The following is a 16,140-nucleotide window of genomic DNA, read 5'->3' as shown; positions in this document are numbered from 1 at the left end:
TATTTAGAAATGAATTGTATTGATTTTTTTAAATAAAAGTATATTTTTTGGTTAAAAATTATGTAAAAGCTTGTTTTTAATAGCATATTTTTTTAAATTTTAAGAGCATATTTTAAAGTTTTTACTGACCGTTAATCGGTCAGCCGATTAATTTTGTTCGAATAATTTAAAATTGACTATTTTCAAATAACAAATAAACCGATTAACCGATTTACTGACATTTTTTTTGCGCTTTATATAGAAATATAGGAATGTTACAGATTTTATTTCATAAATCGTAAACATTCCCTTCTAGCAATAATTTTTTGAAGTATAGTACGATAACTGACACTAAGGAATTTGGAAATGACCCTTTTTTCAAGAATGTTCAATGATGAACATTGTCCTAATGAGTCGGAGGACGATAGACATTACTGAAACGAGTCTTTTATCACAACTTAACGAAACTATTAAAGTATTCAAAATCTAAAAAAATCCAAAGAGGATTTTATATGCTTAGAAAAAACTAAAAAAAAGAAATGAGAAATTTAATATTTTTTTTCGATTTTTCCAACATTTATAATTAGTGAGAGAGTTTTTTCAAGTCAAGTTTTACTAAACTAAAACAAATCGTTTAAAAAGAAAGCATATAAATTATATTCCTTTTTTTAAAGATTGTTTCAGAAGACCTCCCTAAAAAAATGTATATGTTTATTTGTTATTTTGTTGAAATGATATGTTTTGTTTGTTTTTTATGTTTTTGTTCTTTTTATTAACAAAATGCTTATATAAGTACACAGTTCTTGTTTTTCTTTTCAATTTAAAATTAAAATGGAAATTATTCGGTTAATCGAATAATTTAAAATTAACCGATTAAATCTACACCTCGATTAATTATTTGCTCGATTAACCGATTAAATCAGAAACCCGATTAATTGAATACACTAATAATAACCAAGATATAATTGTATGATATCTGAGCTCGAAAGTGAAAATTATGAGCCAGATGTAAAGGAAAGTTCATGAAAAAATTTGGAATAAAAGTTATTTTTGTCTTCCTAAGATTAAAAAAAATCTCTGATATGAATTTTTATCTAAAGAAAAATAGTTACATTTTTTAATACAATTTCAAAAACTCAAACCTCAAACCTTCTAAAATATAGTAATTTCACATATGTTTTTTTTGATACCCCACAAAATACATACATATTATAAAAAAATAATTAAAATAATTTCGTTCCTACAGCACCGAAATCAACCTACTTGAAGTAAGCCCCAAATGACTGGTTTTTCGTTACTGATCGGTGCCGTTTCGTTTCCAATTTTCGTTGCCGATTTCTGAAACGAACTTTTTTTCGGTGCAAATGTATGGAATTTCGTTTTCGGTGCCGATTACGGTGTATGCGGAAACGTAGCTCAAAAGAGTGATATTCGGCTGTGCCGAATTTTATATGACCGTCACCAAATTTTACTTTAAAATAAAAATTTAAAAAAAAAAAAATTTCAAAATGGTTATTTTAATTTTTGTTTAATTTTTTCGAATTTATAAGTGAAAAAAATTAATGAAAAAAAGTTTTTTCTTATATCTCAGCCATTTGTGGGCCAATTTTCTCGATTTTAAATAGCGTCGGATATATTGATGTATGAATTACGTATGTAAGTTATTTGGGGGCTATGGAAGACAGACATAGCTATATCGACTCCGTTATCTTTGCTTTGTGGGGTCGCAAATGAAAAATGTAGAAATTACAAACGGAATGACAAACTTATATATACCCTTGCCATGAAGTATGATTAGAAATATTAAAAAATTAACTCTAGAAAAATCCCAAATGTTCGAAAACAGTTCTATAAAATTTTTCAAAAAATATTTTTACAATCCAAGAAACAATTCCAAGAAACCTTAATATAATGTAATCAAATACAAGAATTGCATGCAACATATTACAAAACTGAAGTGGCTGTCTTAGTTACCAAATAGATTATGTTTAAAATAAAATAAATATTTTTGTTTACTGTTTAAATAAATTAAATCATTTACCTCCTTTAACATAGCAAAATTGAAATAAGTAAAACTATAGCCTAAATATTTGAAACAAGAATAAATTTAAGAATATCTTTTGTGTTTTTTTAAAGAGGGCGTATAAAAAATTTGGTGAAATTTAGTTGATAAAGACAATTTTTTGTTGAAAAGGAAAATTTGGTGAAAAAAATGTTGATGACATTTTGGCTTATAAAATGTTTAGGTAAAAAAAAATGTTTGGGAAAAAAATATTGGTTAAAAAAATGTCATTCCAAAATTGTGGTCGCTTTTTTTTTGCTTATGTCTCAGAAATATGTGGACAGATTTCATAAATTTTAAAGAGCAATCTAAGTTTGACTATAGCGGATACATTGATGTATCAACCATCCATGTAGGTTATTTGGTGGCTTCGGATTGATTTCAACATACAGACGGTTATAAAGGGTATAAAAAGTGGCCAATGTCCCCTTCTATCCTACTTATCATGGTTGATTGCCGGATTCGAATCGATAAAAATGTAACGGTTATGCTAGTTTGGATTATTTAGGTGAGGTTGACTTAGTTGTAACTGTATTTTAGCATAATTCGTTACCGGTATTTATTATAATTTTGGTAACGGTATTTAAATGCTAACGGTAATTTCGGTATGTCATGAATTGTTAATAAAATTTACAAAAAATAAAAATAATTTGTTAAAGTTGGTATTTTATAACATTTTAACTTCTGTAGATTTCAATAAATATAAATATTCAATAGGTAACGATTTCGATTATTTTGGTAATGGTATTTTAACGGTAACGGTAATTGTAATTATTTCGGTAACGTCAGTCGACCTAAAACGCCATTTTACGGATGATGGTAGCTAAACTTGGTTTTAATTTTAATTTAGGTCACACAAATTCAAAAACTTGAGTTAATCAATTTAGCAAATAAGATACTTAAATTAAATTTTTAAATACTAAACAGTTGTAAAAGTTTTATTTGTTTATAAAATATTCTGCTGTAAAGTGTAAAACTATATGTATAAAAATATATGTTTTTTTTTGTATTTCTGTATTTAAGCATCAACACTTTCAAGATCAATTTGAAAAATCTACGGACACATGTACGCGCCCAACACATGCAGATTGACACGGATTCTTTAAAGTATATGTGAGTGTTTGAATGTGTAAAAGATTTGAATGAATGCATCTAGATACAAATGGGATTTTCATGCAATTCGTTTTGTTTATAAACAAAATCATGATTTGTTATTCTTTCGTTTAACTAATTGTACTTTTCGTTAGTTTTTAGTTTTATTTATATTTATTTTACGTTTATTTTATTTGTTATTCTTTCTGCTTTAATGTCTACGATCTCAAATTTTGTTTATATCAAAAATATTCGAAAGCAAAAGAACAAGAACAAGACATATTGATTATTAGGCGCAGACTCCTTAGTAAAATTTCAATATTCGAAAATTTCGCTTGTTTTGGAAATTAGAAAACTTTTCACCTCTTAGACGTAATGTAATTGGCCCAAAAAGCTTTAGTGAAAATTAGTTTTCAATAAATAAATTTTCACCAAAATATTTCAGTTGCGAGCGGACCTCTGCACGGAGTAGAACAAAAAATAAAAAAAAAATCAAATAAAAAATACGATCCAACAGTCCGCGGAAGAAATTTGTGAATAAATATATACATATCTTTTCTTTTATAATTCTATATATATTTAAATGTTTCTACATTCTTTTTTTTGTGTGTGAAATCTAAAAATATATACTAGATATACATACATACAAGCAAACATTAACTCGCATAGATGTATTTTAATATTGAAATCGATTGGGAAAAATAAGAAATATTTAAATTAATTTAAAAAAGAGAAAAACCAACGAAAGAAATATTTTAAAAAAATTTAAAGAAATATATTTTAAGTGAAATACAAAGTGTTTGATTTAGTTAAAAATAAAAGTTATTTGAAACTATAGAAAATTTTAATTTTTTTTTCTCTCTCTCTCTTCTCTCTTATTCCCATTTTAGTTTTTTACTTTATTTTTTCATTCCCCCCGTTTATTTTTTATTTATTTTTAAAACAACTTTTCGCCGATGAATTTAATTTCGTTGAGATAAAGTGAAATTAAAATCTTGAATTTTCTTGCTTGAAAATTCGAATAAAAAGAAGAAGAAGAAAATAAAATAAGAAATCAAAAATTAAATTGAATATAAAATGCATTTTCCGCGTTTAAAATCTCTACTGACTTTGGTCATTTGTTCTTTATTTGTGCTGAGTTTTCCCGAAAATGTGAATTGTGCTAACAAGAAAGCTTCAACGAATAGTAATTCAGCTCCCGCAGCTGCCTCCGCCCCACTTGAACCCGAAGCCGTCATCGAAGAAGTCAATGCCAAGCAATTGGAAAAACTTTTGGCTGACAAGGATTATGTAGCGGTATTCTGGTGTAAGTGTTTCTAATTCTAATTTAAATAATTCCCAAAATTTAAATCTTTACTGCCAGCATTTCATATCTATATTTTGAGAAAATCATTTCAAATGATCTTGCTGTCGCTCTGTCTGCGTATATTTTTTGATTATATAAAGTTTTCTTTAACTAAGAAATGAAAAATAAAATACAAAAATAAAAATAAAAAAAATCTCAAGTGGAAAATATTCGCCTTAAAATCATTTCAGTTCAGTTCTATTCTATTTCATTTTTTTTTTTATTTTTGTTTTTGTACAAGTCTTTCTAAATTATTTACGTAGTCTTTCTTTTTAGTCGCATAATATCTTTTTTTCTATTCATTCTATTCAATTCTGTTTTATGTGCGTTTAAGTTTAAATGGGATGAACAAAAACAAAAAGGGCAACAAAAATCGAAAAATGGCGGTCAAAAACGAACAGGTGATTTACTACATCTGATATAGTTGATATAGGGTCATGTTATATTTTTGTAGTAGTTTTGAATTTTAATATGGTTTGGACGTATTTGTTATTTAATATCCTAATAATCTTTAAATAAATGACTAATTTGGCAAAAGGCTTTAACAAAAAAATCAACATAAACTTTCTCTTGTAAATATTGTTTTAAATCTAAATATTGTCTCATAATTCCTATTTTTTTCAAGGAAATACAGCCGTAATCCAAAATCCGTTTCAACATTCTTTTAACTTTATAATAAAAATGTTCCTTGCCTGCTAATTACCATGTAAATTTACAAGTATGAACTTCAATAAGTCATTTATTTGATATTATTTAAATAACACATCATATATAATGACCAGACCTACCTGTGCAAGCAAAAAAGCTCAAATATATGCAGGAAAAAATCGTGGATATGCATAGGAAAAATCAAAAATAAAAGATTAAATTAATTTTATTATAATAAAAATTATTTACAAAGAACACTTTCTTCAGTTTTCCAAAGTGAACACTATAAGACAAATTTCATGCCAAAAATTATTGTTTACTTTAAAGTAAGACAAATCCACAGATATACATAGCTAGATCGTTTTTACATTTCATAAGGACCCAAAATATATATATGTTGTGGGATCTACAATCAATATTTTATATCTGGTTATGAATATTTAATGAAATTATAGTAGAAGTGCAAAAAGCTTACTTTTCAAGCTTTTTCATAGAAAAACTTACATAAGCTGTTATTAGTAAAAACTGAATGGGAATTATTTGTATGTCATGGTACAATTAACTATTTTATTGTATTTAAATGTTTAATGAATAAGTAAGTATCTCTCAGTAATACAGATGGTAGTAGATGTAGTTGTCATTGAAAAAATATGTTATTGAGAAATTTGCAAGTCATTACCAAGTAATTACTTGGAATTTCTCTATTGTATAGTTTTTTTTGTTTAATTTCAAAGCCAAAACAAGGTTGACTAACGATTGGAAATGGCTGAATTTGGCGATAATTTGTATGATTTCAGTAACTGTATTTGATGTTATTTTGTTAACGATATTTTAGGTGATCGCTCTTTAATTAGGAGTACTAACAAAACACACAAAGATTTTCTAAAAACCTTGACTGTGGTTGTTTTTAATTATCTACAATAAGGAGTGAGATCGAGAAAATCTTATCATACACAAATGTTAATAAATAAGAAACCTCTAAACCTACAGTTTGAGGTACAGATACTGGAATTATTATTACAACTTACAAAAAAGATTATTTTTATAGTTCTAATCAATTGATGTCTCCCTTGGTAAAAATACACATCCTCTTTTGTAAACATTCCTTCATGTAAATTTCGGTATTTATAAAACCCTTTGTAACAAATGTTTGGCTTTTTTGCCGCAACTGCATATTGCTTGCCATATCAAGAACTTTTTGGGAATATTTTCTGCTTTTGGGTCCTAAACTTTTCTACAACATTCCCTCGATTATCAGCAACATACAAATATTGACCTGGAAGCTGCAAACAATTTGCCAAAATATACATTTTGTCGCACAGTGGCGGCATTTGAGTTTTTTCGTTGCAAAAATCATAATTTTTCAACCAAATGAGAAAATTAAAAAAATTTAAAAAGCATATGATAGATAATGGATCAGCCTATGAAATGAGTGTTTGAAAATGGTTCTACGCCTTTCAAATGCATACTTATGGGTTAGCAAAGTTGAAGTTTGTGGAAAAATCAATTTTATGAGAAGTAAAATAAAATATTTTTTAAAATTTTTTATGTTTCTTTTTAAAGGCTTTTATGATTTAAGATTATTCCAGAAAAGATTAAAAAACAATTTTTTTGGAAAAAAAATTTTTGGTTCACGATCATATGTCATTTTTGAAACCATGTCTTTTTTCAAAATTTTACCTCTAGCAAAAAATGGGACAAGAATGGGCAGCTGGAAATTTTTGCATTAGGTAATGGAATAATCAAAGAACTTATTTTGAAAATATGGCAAATATAGAAATTGATTTTCTTTTATTTTCCTTCAAAGTTGAGAAATATTGAAAAAAATTAAAAATATCGATTTACATGGACAAATACAAAACAAACTGTTTTTGTTTATTCTTTTCTTAATAAATATATCTATCAAAAGAATCAAAAATAATGACGATCAGTTACATAGTTTTTGATATATTGTATCTGAAAGCGGACCAAATTACCTAAACATTGTCTGTTTTTTTGAAAACTGAAAATCATTCAACTTTGAAGGGCTATATCTTCTGAACTACAAATCTGATTGTAATAAGAGTAGCATTTTTGGCACATGAAATTTTGATTTTTGAAACCTCACTTGTTCTACGGGCGCCACTGTGCTTTGTCCATTATGCAACAGGTATATTTTATTTATAAAACTTGATTTCAATTTCCGTGCTCTGTCTTTTTCCTCTAAATTTTTTGCATCGTTCCTATCAGAAACTTTTTGATTGTATGTTTTTAAACCTGCATTGGCTTTAACTTTTCGTACCAAATAGTCCGAGTACTGAGATAACCGCACTGCTTTCCTACCGGATGTGTTTGGAGCTCTTTTGAAAATGCTTTCTATTTATTGGCTTTAGAAATATCATGTGGATCATTCCTTCTACCTGAACCAGGTTTTCTATCAACGGACAAATTCTAGTGAAACTGTTTAAAAACATTGTAAACAGTTTGACTGCAGACCTTTGATTGCTTGGCCAACTTTTTGTAGGATCAAGTTGGGTTGTGTTGAAAATATTTAATAATTTTAGTTCGTACTTTTTTCTCGTCACTCATTTTAATCAGATTAATAACAAATGAATATAATTGATATTAAACATAATAACTGACATACTTTTCAAAGGTAAATGGATCAAAAAATCAATATAATATTTGGGTTAATAGTTTTAAGGAAAAACGTGTGTTAAGGTTTTTTCAATCTCACTTATTATATAAAATATAAAATAAAAAATGTTACATATTTTGTACAAATTATTCAATTCAAGACAATTTCATCTTTATGAGAAGTATTGAGTTAATTATTGTTAGATTTTATTCTAAAGATCTATTCCTAAATTGTGAAAAAAATGTTAAACAAACATTTTAAAAAGTTTGGAATTAGAGTTTTGAAAATAGTGTAAACAAAATTACTGGTAAAGGGTAAATGTTTTTATAGTTATAGCTATAGCTTTTCTGTTCATATTAAACCTTTTCCGAAGCTTAGGAAAGTTTTTTTTGCATGACCTATGACTATGGTTTTTAATTTTCCGACCTTTTTTGATTCCCAATAAAACCCCAAATAAATAATAATAAACGGTCTATTATTGCCGATTTATAAGCCGATTTCACTGTTTTTTGGTGAAAAAATATATTGTTTTCTATGTATTTTCGTCAGTTTTTAATTCCCGGGATTCCCGACTAAAAATCCCGGGAATCGGGTCGTGAAAAATTGGCAAAATTCCAGGGAAATTTGAACCGGGAATTCCCGGGATAAAACCCCTACCTATGACACATAATATTCCCGAGAATTCTATATATGTAGATCAAAAATTTTACAAATAATTTTTGCCATAATACCTTTTTAAATAGTTAATTCCGTATATATTACGAAAGCCTTATAAATTAATAATAAATTTAATATTTAGTGAAAAATTGTTTGTAAAAACTGAAAATAAATAAATTTGTCTCCTTTACATTAACCGATCTGGCTCAAAGTTTCAGAATTTGACTGTAGAAAGTCATGTTTATGTATGTACATTTTAGTGAAATCAGTATTATATTCTAAAATATAACCAGTGTTTATTAAATTTCCCGATTTTGGTAAAATTTTAATTAAGAAAAGTTAGACTTGGTTGCCTAAATATTTGAATTTGAACAAAGGATAGTGAATGTGATAATAAAAGAAAGGCTTACATCAGTAGTCTTAAATGTTACAAACATGGCCAAATGCTCATTGTATCCACCCCATTATAAGGTAGTGTAGGGTGGCATAATGATGATGATTATGCTTCAACGTTGTATGATTGTATGTAAAAGAAAATTTATAGAAATGTATAAAAAGTATGAATAACTAAGCGTTTCAATGTCTGTCCGTCTGCCTGTCTGTATGCGTTCTTGTGTATAGCTGTGTATTAGTAATAAGACGTGTTAGAATTCAATGTGAATTTTCATAAATAAAATGAAATAGAAAATAAAAGAGGCAAGAAATGGGCCAGCAACAAGTGTAGAAATCGACAGTGCTGCTGTTCTTGTCGTTCTTGTTTTTGTTGCTGTTTTTTTTATATTTATTTTTATTTTTGACATTCCATTTTGCAGCAACAACAAGAACAAATTAAGGAAACTAAAATTTATAATAAAACAAAACAAAAGAAGAAATTTAGCAAAAAATTATGAAAAATTTAAATGAATAAAAAGGAATGATTGGCAAGCCAAGGGTGATAACTCGACTATTGTAGTTCAGGCTAAAATTTTTTTATTTCAAAAAAAAAAAATAAACTTAATGAAATTAAGTTTTAGCAACAAACTGACATTTTGCTAAATAGAAACTGAAAATTAACTTATAGATGTAGAAAAATATTGTGCTATTATTACTTGTACAATAAATTATATTTTATGTGGCGTTAAAGTTAAAGCAAGGTCAGAAAGATCTTGACTTTTGTTTGAAACAAAAATATGCTCTGATTCGTTTCTTTTTTTGTAATGAAGTGTAATTTTTTTTATTTAAGTATATCTATATATATAAAAATTAAATGGTCCGTATATAATCACGTGAGAACGGCTGGAGCGATTTGGCTGATTTTTTTTATTCTATTCGAAATTTTCAGAAGATGGTTTGTTAAGAAAAAAAATTTAAAATTCCAAATAAAACCGGTTTTTTGAGTCCAGTTAACTGTAATAAAAAAGCTCCCTAAAGTATGCAGTACAAATTTAGATATTTTATTTGCAAATAAATAAGAACAGGCAGGTGTATGTGGGTTGTAGAAACTTGAAGAACTAACATTAGTAAATGCCACCAGGCGAAGCCGGGCGGTCAACTAGTTTAATAATATAAATACTGAAAGTAGAGAAATATACTACATAGAGCGGGAACTAGAAAAAACTCAAGCAAACAAATTATTCCAAACAATTTTACCTACGAGTGTTGCTTTTGTTTTCACATAGTTTTTTTTACTAATAATAGATTCTCACCACTTAGGTTTTTACAACTGAGTTAGGTCTATGATAGGTGAGTTTCCGATCTGTGTGCATTTATCTATGCCTTATTCATAGGGTAACATAGAGACGAAACGTAATTGTCAAAAACCTAACTCTTGCAACTACAAAATACATGGTAGTCAATGTATTTTGTTAGTGTATCAGACTCATGATTTTTTGTTTTTTGTTTGACAAAACGGAGTTACTGGTCTCTATGGATAATTTTCTATGGCCTTATTCATACAATTTTTTTAATTTATTAAAGGTTTTATAAACCTCTAAATTTTCTATTTGTATACAAATTCTCTACGATTGAAATTTCTTTTTAGAAATTATTTACAATAAAAACTGTTTTTTCAAACATTCTTTTAATAATTTATTATTATACTCGTATTTAATACCTAACTTGCCCTCAACCTCAAATGCATACTACCTATTATAGTATGTATAAGTAGTATGTTTTGTAAATATATTTTTTATTCTTTAGAATTAAAAAGCATAACTGCACTTAAACATGTGAAGTGGAATAAAGTTGCTCTAGGTTAAAAATTGAAAGTGAACAATTTCATTTTACTAATTAAATTGTAAAATAAGGAAAAAAATAATATTTGATGTATATTAAATGCTAGAAAAACTTTCAAGTGCTGGCATGAAAAATAATGGAATTATACATACTCTTTTAGTTTTCCAAAGGGGGAGTAATAATGAGGAGCTAAAAGTATGCCAAAAGTCTTAGTTAATTAAAAAACATTTTAATTAAACAATTTATTGGGTGTATGACTTAAAAATGGGGGATTTTATCACAATTTGTATAATATAAATTTATTCAAAGTATTGGACATTGTTTACTATAACCTTTTCTCATTTTTCTGGTAATATATGGATTCCAAGTAGAGTTTTTCTTTTCCAGCACTTTTCATTTCCCGGGATCCCCGCCAAGAACAAATTATATATTATTGTAACGAAATGGCTTCAATTTCCATTAGATTTTGTTCTACCTTCGTTAGATTCTAATTAATTCTATTAATTCGCAAAAAATAAATATTTTTTTTTTTTCGTTTTGAGTTGGCAATGTTTTGCTTATTAAATCAAAAATTAATTAAAGATGTTAATTAAAACTTGAAGAAAATCCAATAACATTAAACAAAATTCAATTCCACAAAAATTTTCGTTTTACTCTTTGTGAAAAAGCTAAATTCTAAAATAATTCCTCTTTCAACCGAAAGAGAATTCTATGGCAGCCCTGAACATTCACGAGTTTTTTGAATGTTTTGAATAAAGAACTTGTTATTGATCTATTTAGGTTACATTTTTGTTGTTGTATGACTCTTCTGCATTTGTTTTGGAGCTTTAAGCATCTTTTAGATTAAGTTAAGTTAAAAAACATTCACATAAAACTAAGGAAAATAATTGCGGGGAATTCTCGCACAATTTCCAGGGATTTAGGGATTGAAATTTGGCGGAATTCCCGTGAAAAACTCTAATTCCAAGCTAAAAGAACTGCACATTTATTGAGGCCAAGAAAGAATCAAGACAAAATCGAATACTATGTTTCGAAGTGAAGAGTATCCCAGGGACTGCGTTCTAATTCGATCGAAAAAAATAGTAGTTGGACGGAGCAAGGTCTGAACTATAAAGCGGGTGCCCAACCACTTTTATCTGAGTGTTGTCATGATGGAATATTACGGTTTCATGTCTGGCCACATATTCTGGCTTTTTCGGCCAATGTTCGATTTAAAGGAATCAGTTCCCTGTAATGATCTGCTCAGATTTCAGTAGCTCATAATAGATAGGGTGCTTTTGCTCCTCAAATACAGAGCATTATCTTAACGCCATGGATATTTGGCTTTGGTGTCGATTCGGCTATTGGCCGGGCTTCACATACAATGTATTACGTTTCGGTGCAAAAATGATTCTCTTTGATAGAGTTCAAGCAGCATTTCAGACATACAAAATATTTGTTCAAGGTCTCTCGGCGTCAATTCGTATGGTACTCAATTTCCTTACTTTTGGGTGAATCCTGCTACTCGCAAATGTTTTAGAATTGCTGCTTGAGTAGCTCCCAATGATTTTGCAAGATCTTGTTGAGTTTTACAACAATATTCATGGAGTAATGCCTCCAATTCTTGATCTTCAAACATTTTTGGTTGGCCTGGGCGATCTTTGTCTTCCGTATCCAAATCACCACTTCTGAACCGCAAAAACCATCTCTCGCACGTTGAAACCGATGGAACTAGGTTAACCAGTATAATAAACCAGGAATTATGAATAGGTTATTATATGGGAGCATTGGTCAATTACGGGTCGATCGCCATAACATTCAGTAATAATATTTGCGTAGACATGAACCTTATTAGTGTTAAACTATACTTGGGCCTTATTTGAGAGTTATTGCAAGTTATTCATCAACACAGAGAAAACAGATTCGTGGTAGCAACCGAATTTGTAGCCAATCGTATGATTCTGTCTTAGTGAACGAATCTTTAAGTTGTGGGTACAAAATTTTAGAAGGGGTAAGAAAAGTTCGGTTGCTTCAACCGAAATTCTTTATTACAAACTGACTATCTCTTGATATAACCGAAAAATTCTATGTGTGCAACCGAATCATTCGATTGGCAACAAATTCGGTTGCTACTGCGAATCTGTTTTCTCTGTGTATATTATTGAAATTTTGTAGCGTTATTCGATTTTGCTCAAGTTTTCAATATGTTGTATTTAGATGACGCAAAATAATATTAGACCTTGGAAGCAGCTAAAATCGAAAGGGCTCCAAAAAATAATTAAAATAAATACAGCCTCAACAATTTCTTTATATTGCAAACAAACATTCAATCTTAATTTATTATTGTATTTTTTAAATATAAATTTAAATATTTTACCAAAATCTGATAATTTAAAAATTAACCAAACCCCATTTTGATTGATTACAATTTCATAAAAAAACACACACATGCAAACGTTTTACAAGTAACAGATGTTTTAAATACATATGGATTTAAACCAAAAAAAATGTGTTGTACACAAAAGTTTAGTACATTTTTTTTTTATTAATTAAAATGCATAAATCACAAGTATTTTTTGTTTTTGTTGGGTTTTCATTTTAAACAATATAGAAAATTTAAATATCCCCAAAGGTATAATTGAAGCAATGAATTAAGCAAAATAAAATACTAACAAAACAACACACAAATTACTAAATTTTCTAAAATTTAATGTTTATAATAAAATAGGAAACTTTAAATTAAAACAAAAACTGCAAAAAAAAAAGGAAAAATTATTTAATATTAGTATAAAAATAACAACACCCCCATAAGTTAAACAAAAATATTATTTTATATACATTTACTAAACATATAAATTGTACATATGAATGGCTTATTAGGCAAAATGATTAACTCCATAATTATGATTTTTATTTTTTTATTTTATTATTAATACACTTAATAGTACATACATAACTATTTTTATTTAAAACTAGTTGATCGCACCGGCTTCGCCCGGTAGCATTTACTAATGTTAGTTCGTCAAGTTTCTCCAACCCTGCCTGTTCCTATTTATTTGCAAATAAAATATCTAAATTTGTACTGCATACTTTAGGGGTTTTTTTATTACAGTTTACTGGACTCAAAAAAACGGGTTTTAGCCGTAATTTTTAATTTTTTTTTTCTTTAGAAACCATCTCCTGAAAATTTCGAATCGAATAAAAAAAAATCTGCCAAATCGCTCCAGCCGTTCTCACGTGATGACATTACATACATGGACCATTTCATTTTTATATACATATATAGATAAATTATCGTTTATTTGTGATCACTTTTGTATAACTTTTATTTAATGAATGAAAGTCAAAATTCTCAATTGGCTTCTAAATAAAACAAATTTTCTTAACACTAAAACTATATGACAAATATTGTTTAGGCAAGACATTTTTTTATCTTATTTTCTTAACTTTATGAGTTAATCTATTTGGCATGCAAGCCATTTGTATGTATTTATGTATGTATATGTACATACATATGTATATTAAATAAATAATATACAAATTTATTAAATAAATTTACATCTACGTTTGTATGTATATTTGTATGTTTGTATGTGAATTTTTATATTCTATAAAGAAAGATGAATGGGAAAATATTAAATAAACATAAAGAGGCTCTATATGAAATGTACATGCAAACGTGTTTTTTTATTTATTTATTCATTCATTTATATAAATATACACTTATGTATGGATGTATATTTACATATACATTCATTCGTACATAAACACCTCATATGTTTTTCAACATGTCTTTATTTATTTTATTATTTTATTTTTTTTTGCATTTGTAACTATAATATATTTTAATATTACTAAGATATGAGTACATACAGGCATAAATATTTACTCCGATAGTGCCCGATATGGGTTTAAGGGCATTCTTATAGCTTATAGATATTGAAGACTTAACTCAATTGTTGTTGTAAAACAAAAATTACTAGATTGTGCTTTTGAGAACATATTGAAACATTGTTTAGAATTTTAACGTCAATAGCTTCCCATATGCATTACTTTGTATAATAACTTATTCGTTACTTCCCCCTACTTTGTATCGATTCTAGAATAACTTTAAAGTAATTCGTACACACAGAAAAAATTATATTTCAATTCAAACATTTATCACATATTGAACTGGTTTCAATTATTTCATAATTAAATCAAGTATTCATTTGCTCAAAAACAAAATTTCTTGATATTTTCTATTGAATTTTGAGTTTTGAATTTGATTATTTTGACAATTGATAAACAATTTTCGTTATTGGTTGAATTTGAAATACAAAAATTATTGAATAGATAATTTTCGTAATTGAAACACAAAAAATAACAAAAATGTGTTTTCAATTACGAAAAATATCTATTCAATAATTTTTGTATTTGAAATTCAACCAATAACGAAAATTGTTTATCAATTGTCAAAATAATCAAATTCAAAACTCAAAATTCAATAGAAAATATCAAGATATTTAGTTTTTGAGCAAATGAATACTTGATTTAATTATGAAATAATTGAAACCAGTTCAATATGTGACAAATATTTGAATTGAAACGGTGTAAGAAATAGTTTTTTCTGTACAGTATAGTAAAGAGTAAAGTAAGTCTAGCAATAACTAAATTTTAAGTTGTACATTGTGTAGTTAAAAAGTTTAATTACACTATGGTGCTTCTAAGTTCTAAAATTGTTTTCCTTCATCCAAAAACCAAATGCTGAAATCGGATAATGCTTAGAGGTAGCATGTTTTATTTAAAGTTTCGAGTTATGGGTCAAAATTTTCAAGAAAAAATTTTAGAAATAAAATGTTGGAAAAATAATATAATTAAAAATACGAAAAAAATTTTATTTCATGTTTAAAATGAAATAGTGGGTGTATGACTTAAAAATGTGTAATTTTCAATAGATGACGTATCTTTTGAACGCGGTTTTTGTGTTTTTAATAACTTATATGCCATTTTAAAGGATACATATCTGTCATTTATTCTCACTTAGTTATTGAACATTAAAATGTAAACAACAACGTTTTTTTTTGCTTCTTATATGTCGAATTTTGTACCAACAAAGCGCCATATATGGGTAGTTTTGCTTTACTTCTTTAATTTGAAAAATCAGAAGTGTTGAAAACAAAGATCGCTCAGGCCGGCCAAAAAAGTTTAAAGACCAAGAATTGTAAACATTTCTCCATGAAGATTGTAGTAAAACTCAACAAGAGCTAACAAAATCATTGGGAGCTACTCAAGCAGCAATTTCAAACGTTTGAGTGCAGCAGGATTCATTCAAAGGCAGGTAAATCGGGTACCATACGAATTGAAGACCAGAGATTTTGAAATACGATTTGCATGTCTCAAATGAATGCTATAAAAGCATGGATCCATTACAACAACCCGAAGTGTAAGAGATCAAACACAGAGAAAATTCGTGATTGCAACCGAATTTGTTGCCAGTCGAATGATTCTACCTTAGTGACCGAATTTTACAGTTGTGGCTACACAATTTTAGAAGGGGTAACAAAA

General features: G+C 27.6%; 1 protein-coding gene across 11 annotated transcripts in view; it reads left to right on the top strand.

Annotated features, from left to right (window-relative positions):
• The first annotated feature begins 3,342 nt into the window (after positions 1-3,342).
• Positions 3,343-16,140, top strand: part of hlk (hulk) — a 64,487-nt gene continuing 51,689 nt past the window's right edge. For 3 of the 11 annotated variants that reach the window (XM_065510735.1, XM_065510736.1, XM_065510732.1), the window contains exons 1-2: positions 3,343-3,666; positions 4,024-4,439. In XM_065510735.1, the coding sequence (XP_065366807.1) occupies positions 4,211-4,439 (229 nt within the window). In that variant the 5' untranslated portion in view covers positions 3,343-3,666; positions 4,024-4,210. The remainder of the gene's footprint in view (positions 3,667-4,023; positions 4,440-16,140) is intronic. The other 8 variants (XM_065510738.1, XM_065510737.1, XM_065510734.1 and 5 more) reach the window with 7 other exon arrangements.

Source organism: Calliphora vicina, chromosome 5, assembly GCF_958450345.1.
Source record: "Calliphora vicina chromosome 5, idCalVici1.1, whole genome shotgun sequence".
Classification (NCBI taxonomy): domain Eukaryota; kingdom Metazoa; phylum Arthropoda; class Insecta; order Diptera; family Calliphoridae; genus Calliphora; species Calliphora vicina.
This window is presented reverse-complemented; position numbering and strand designations above follow the sequence as displayed.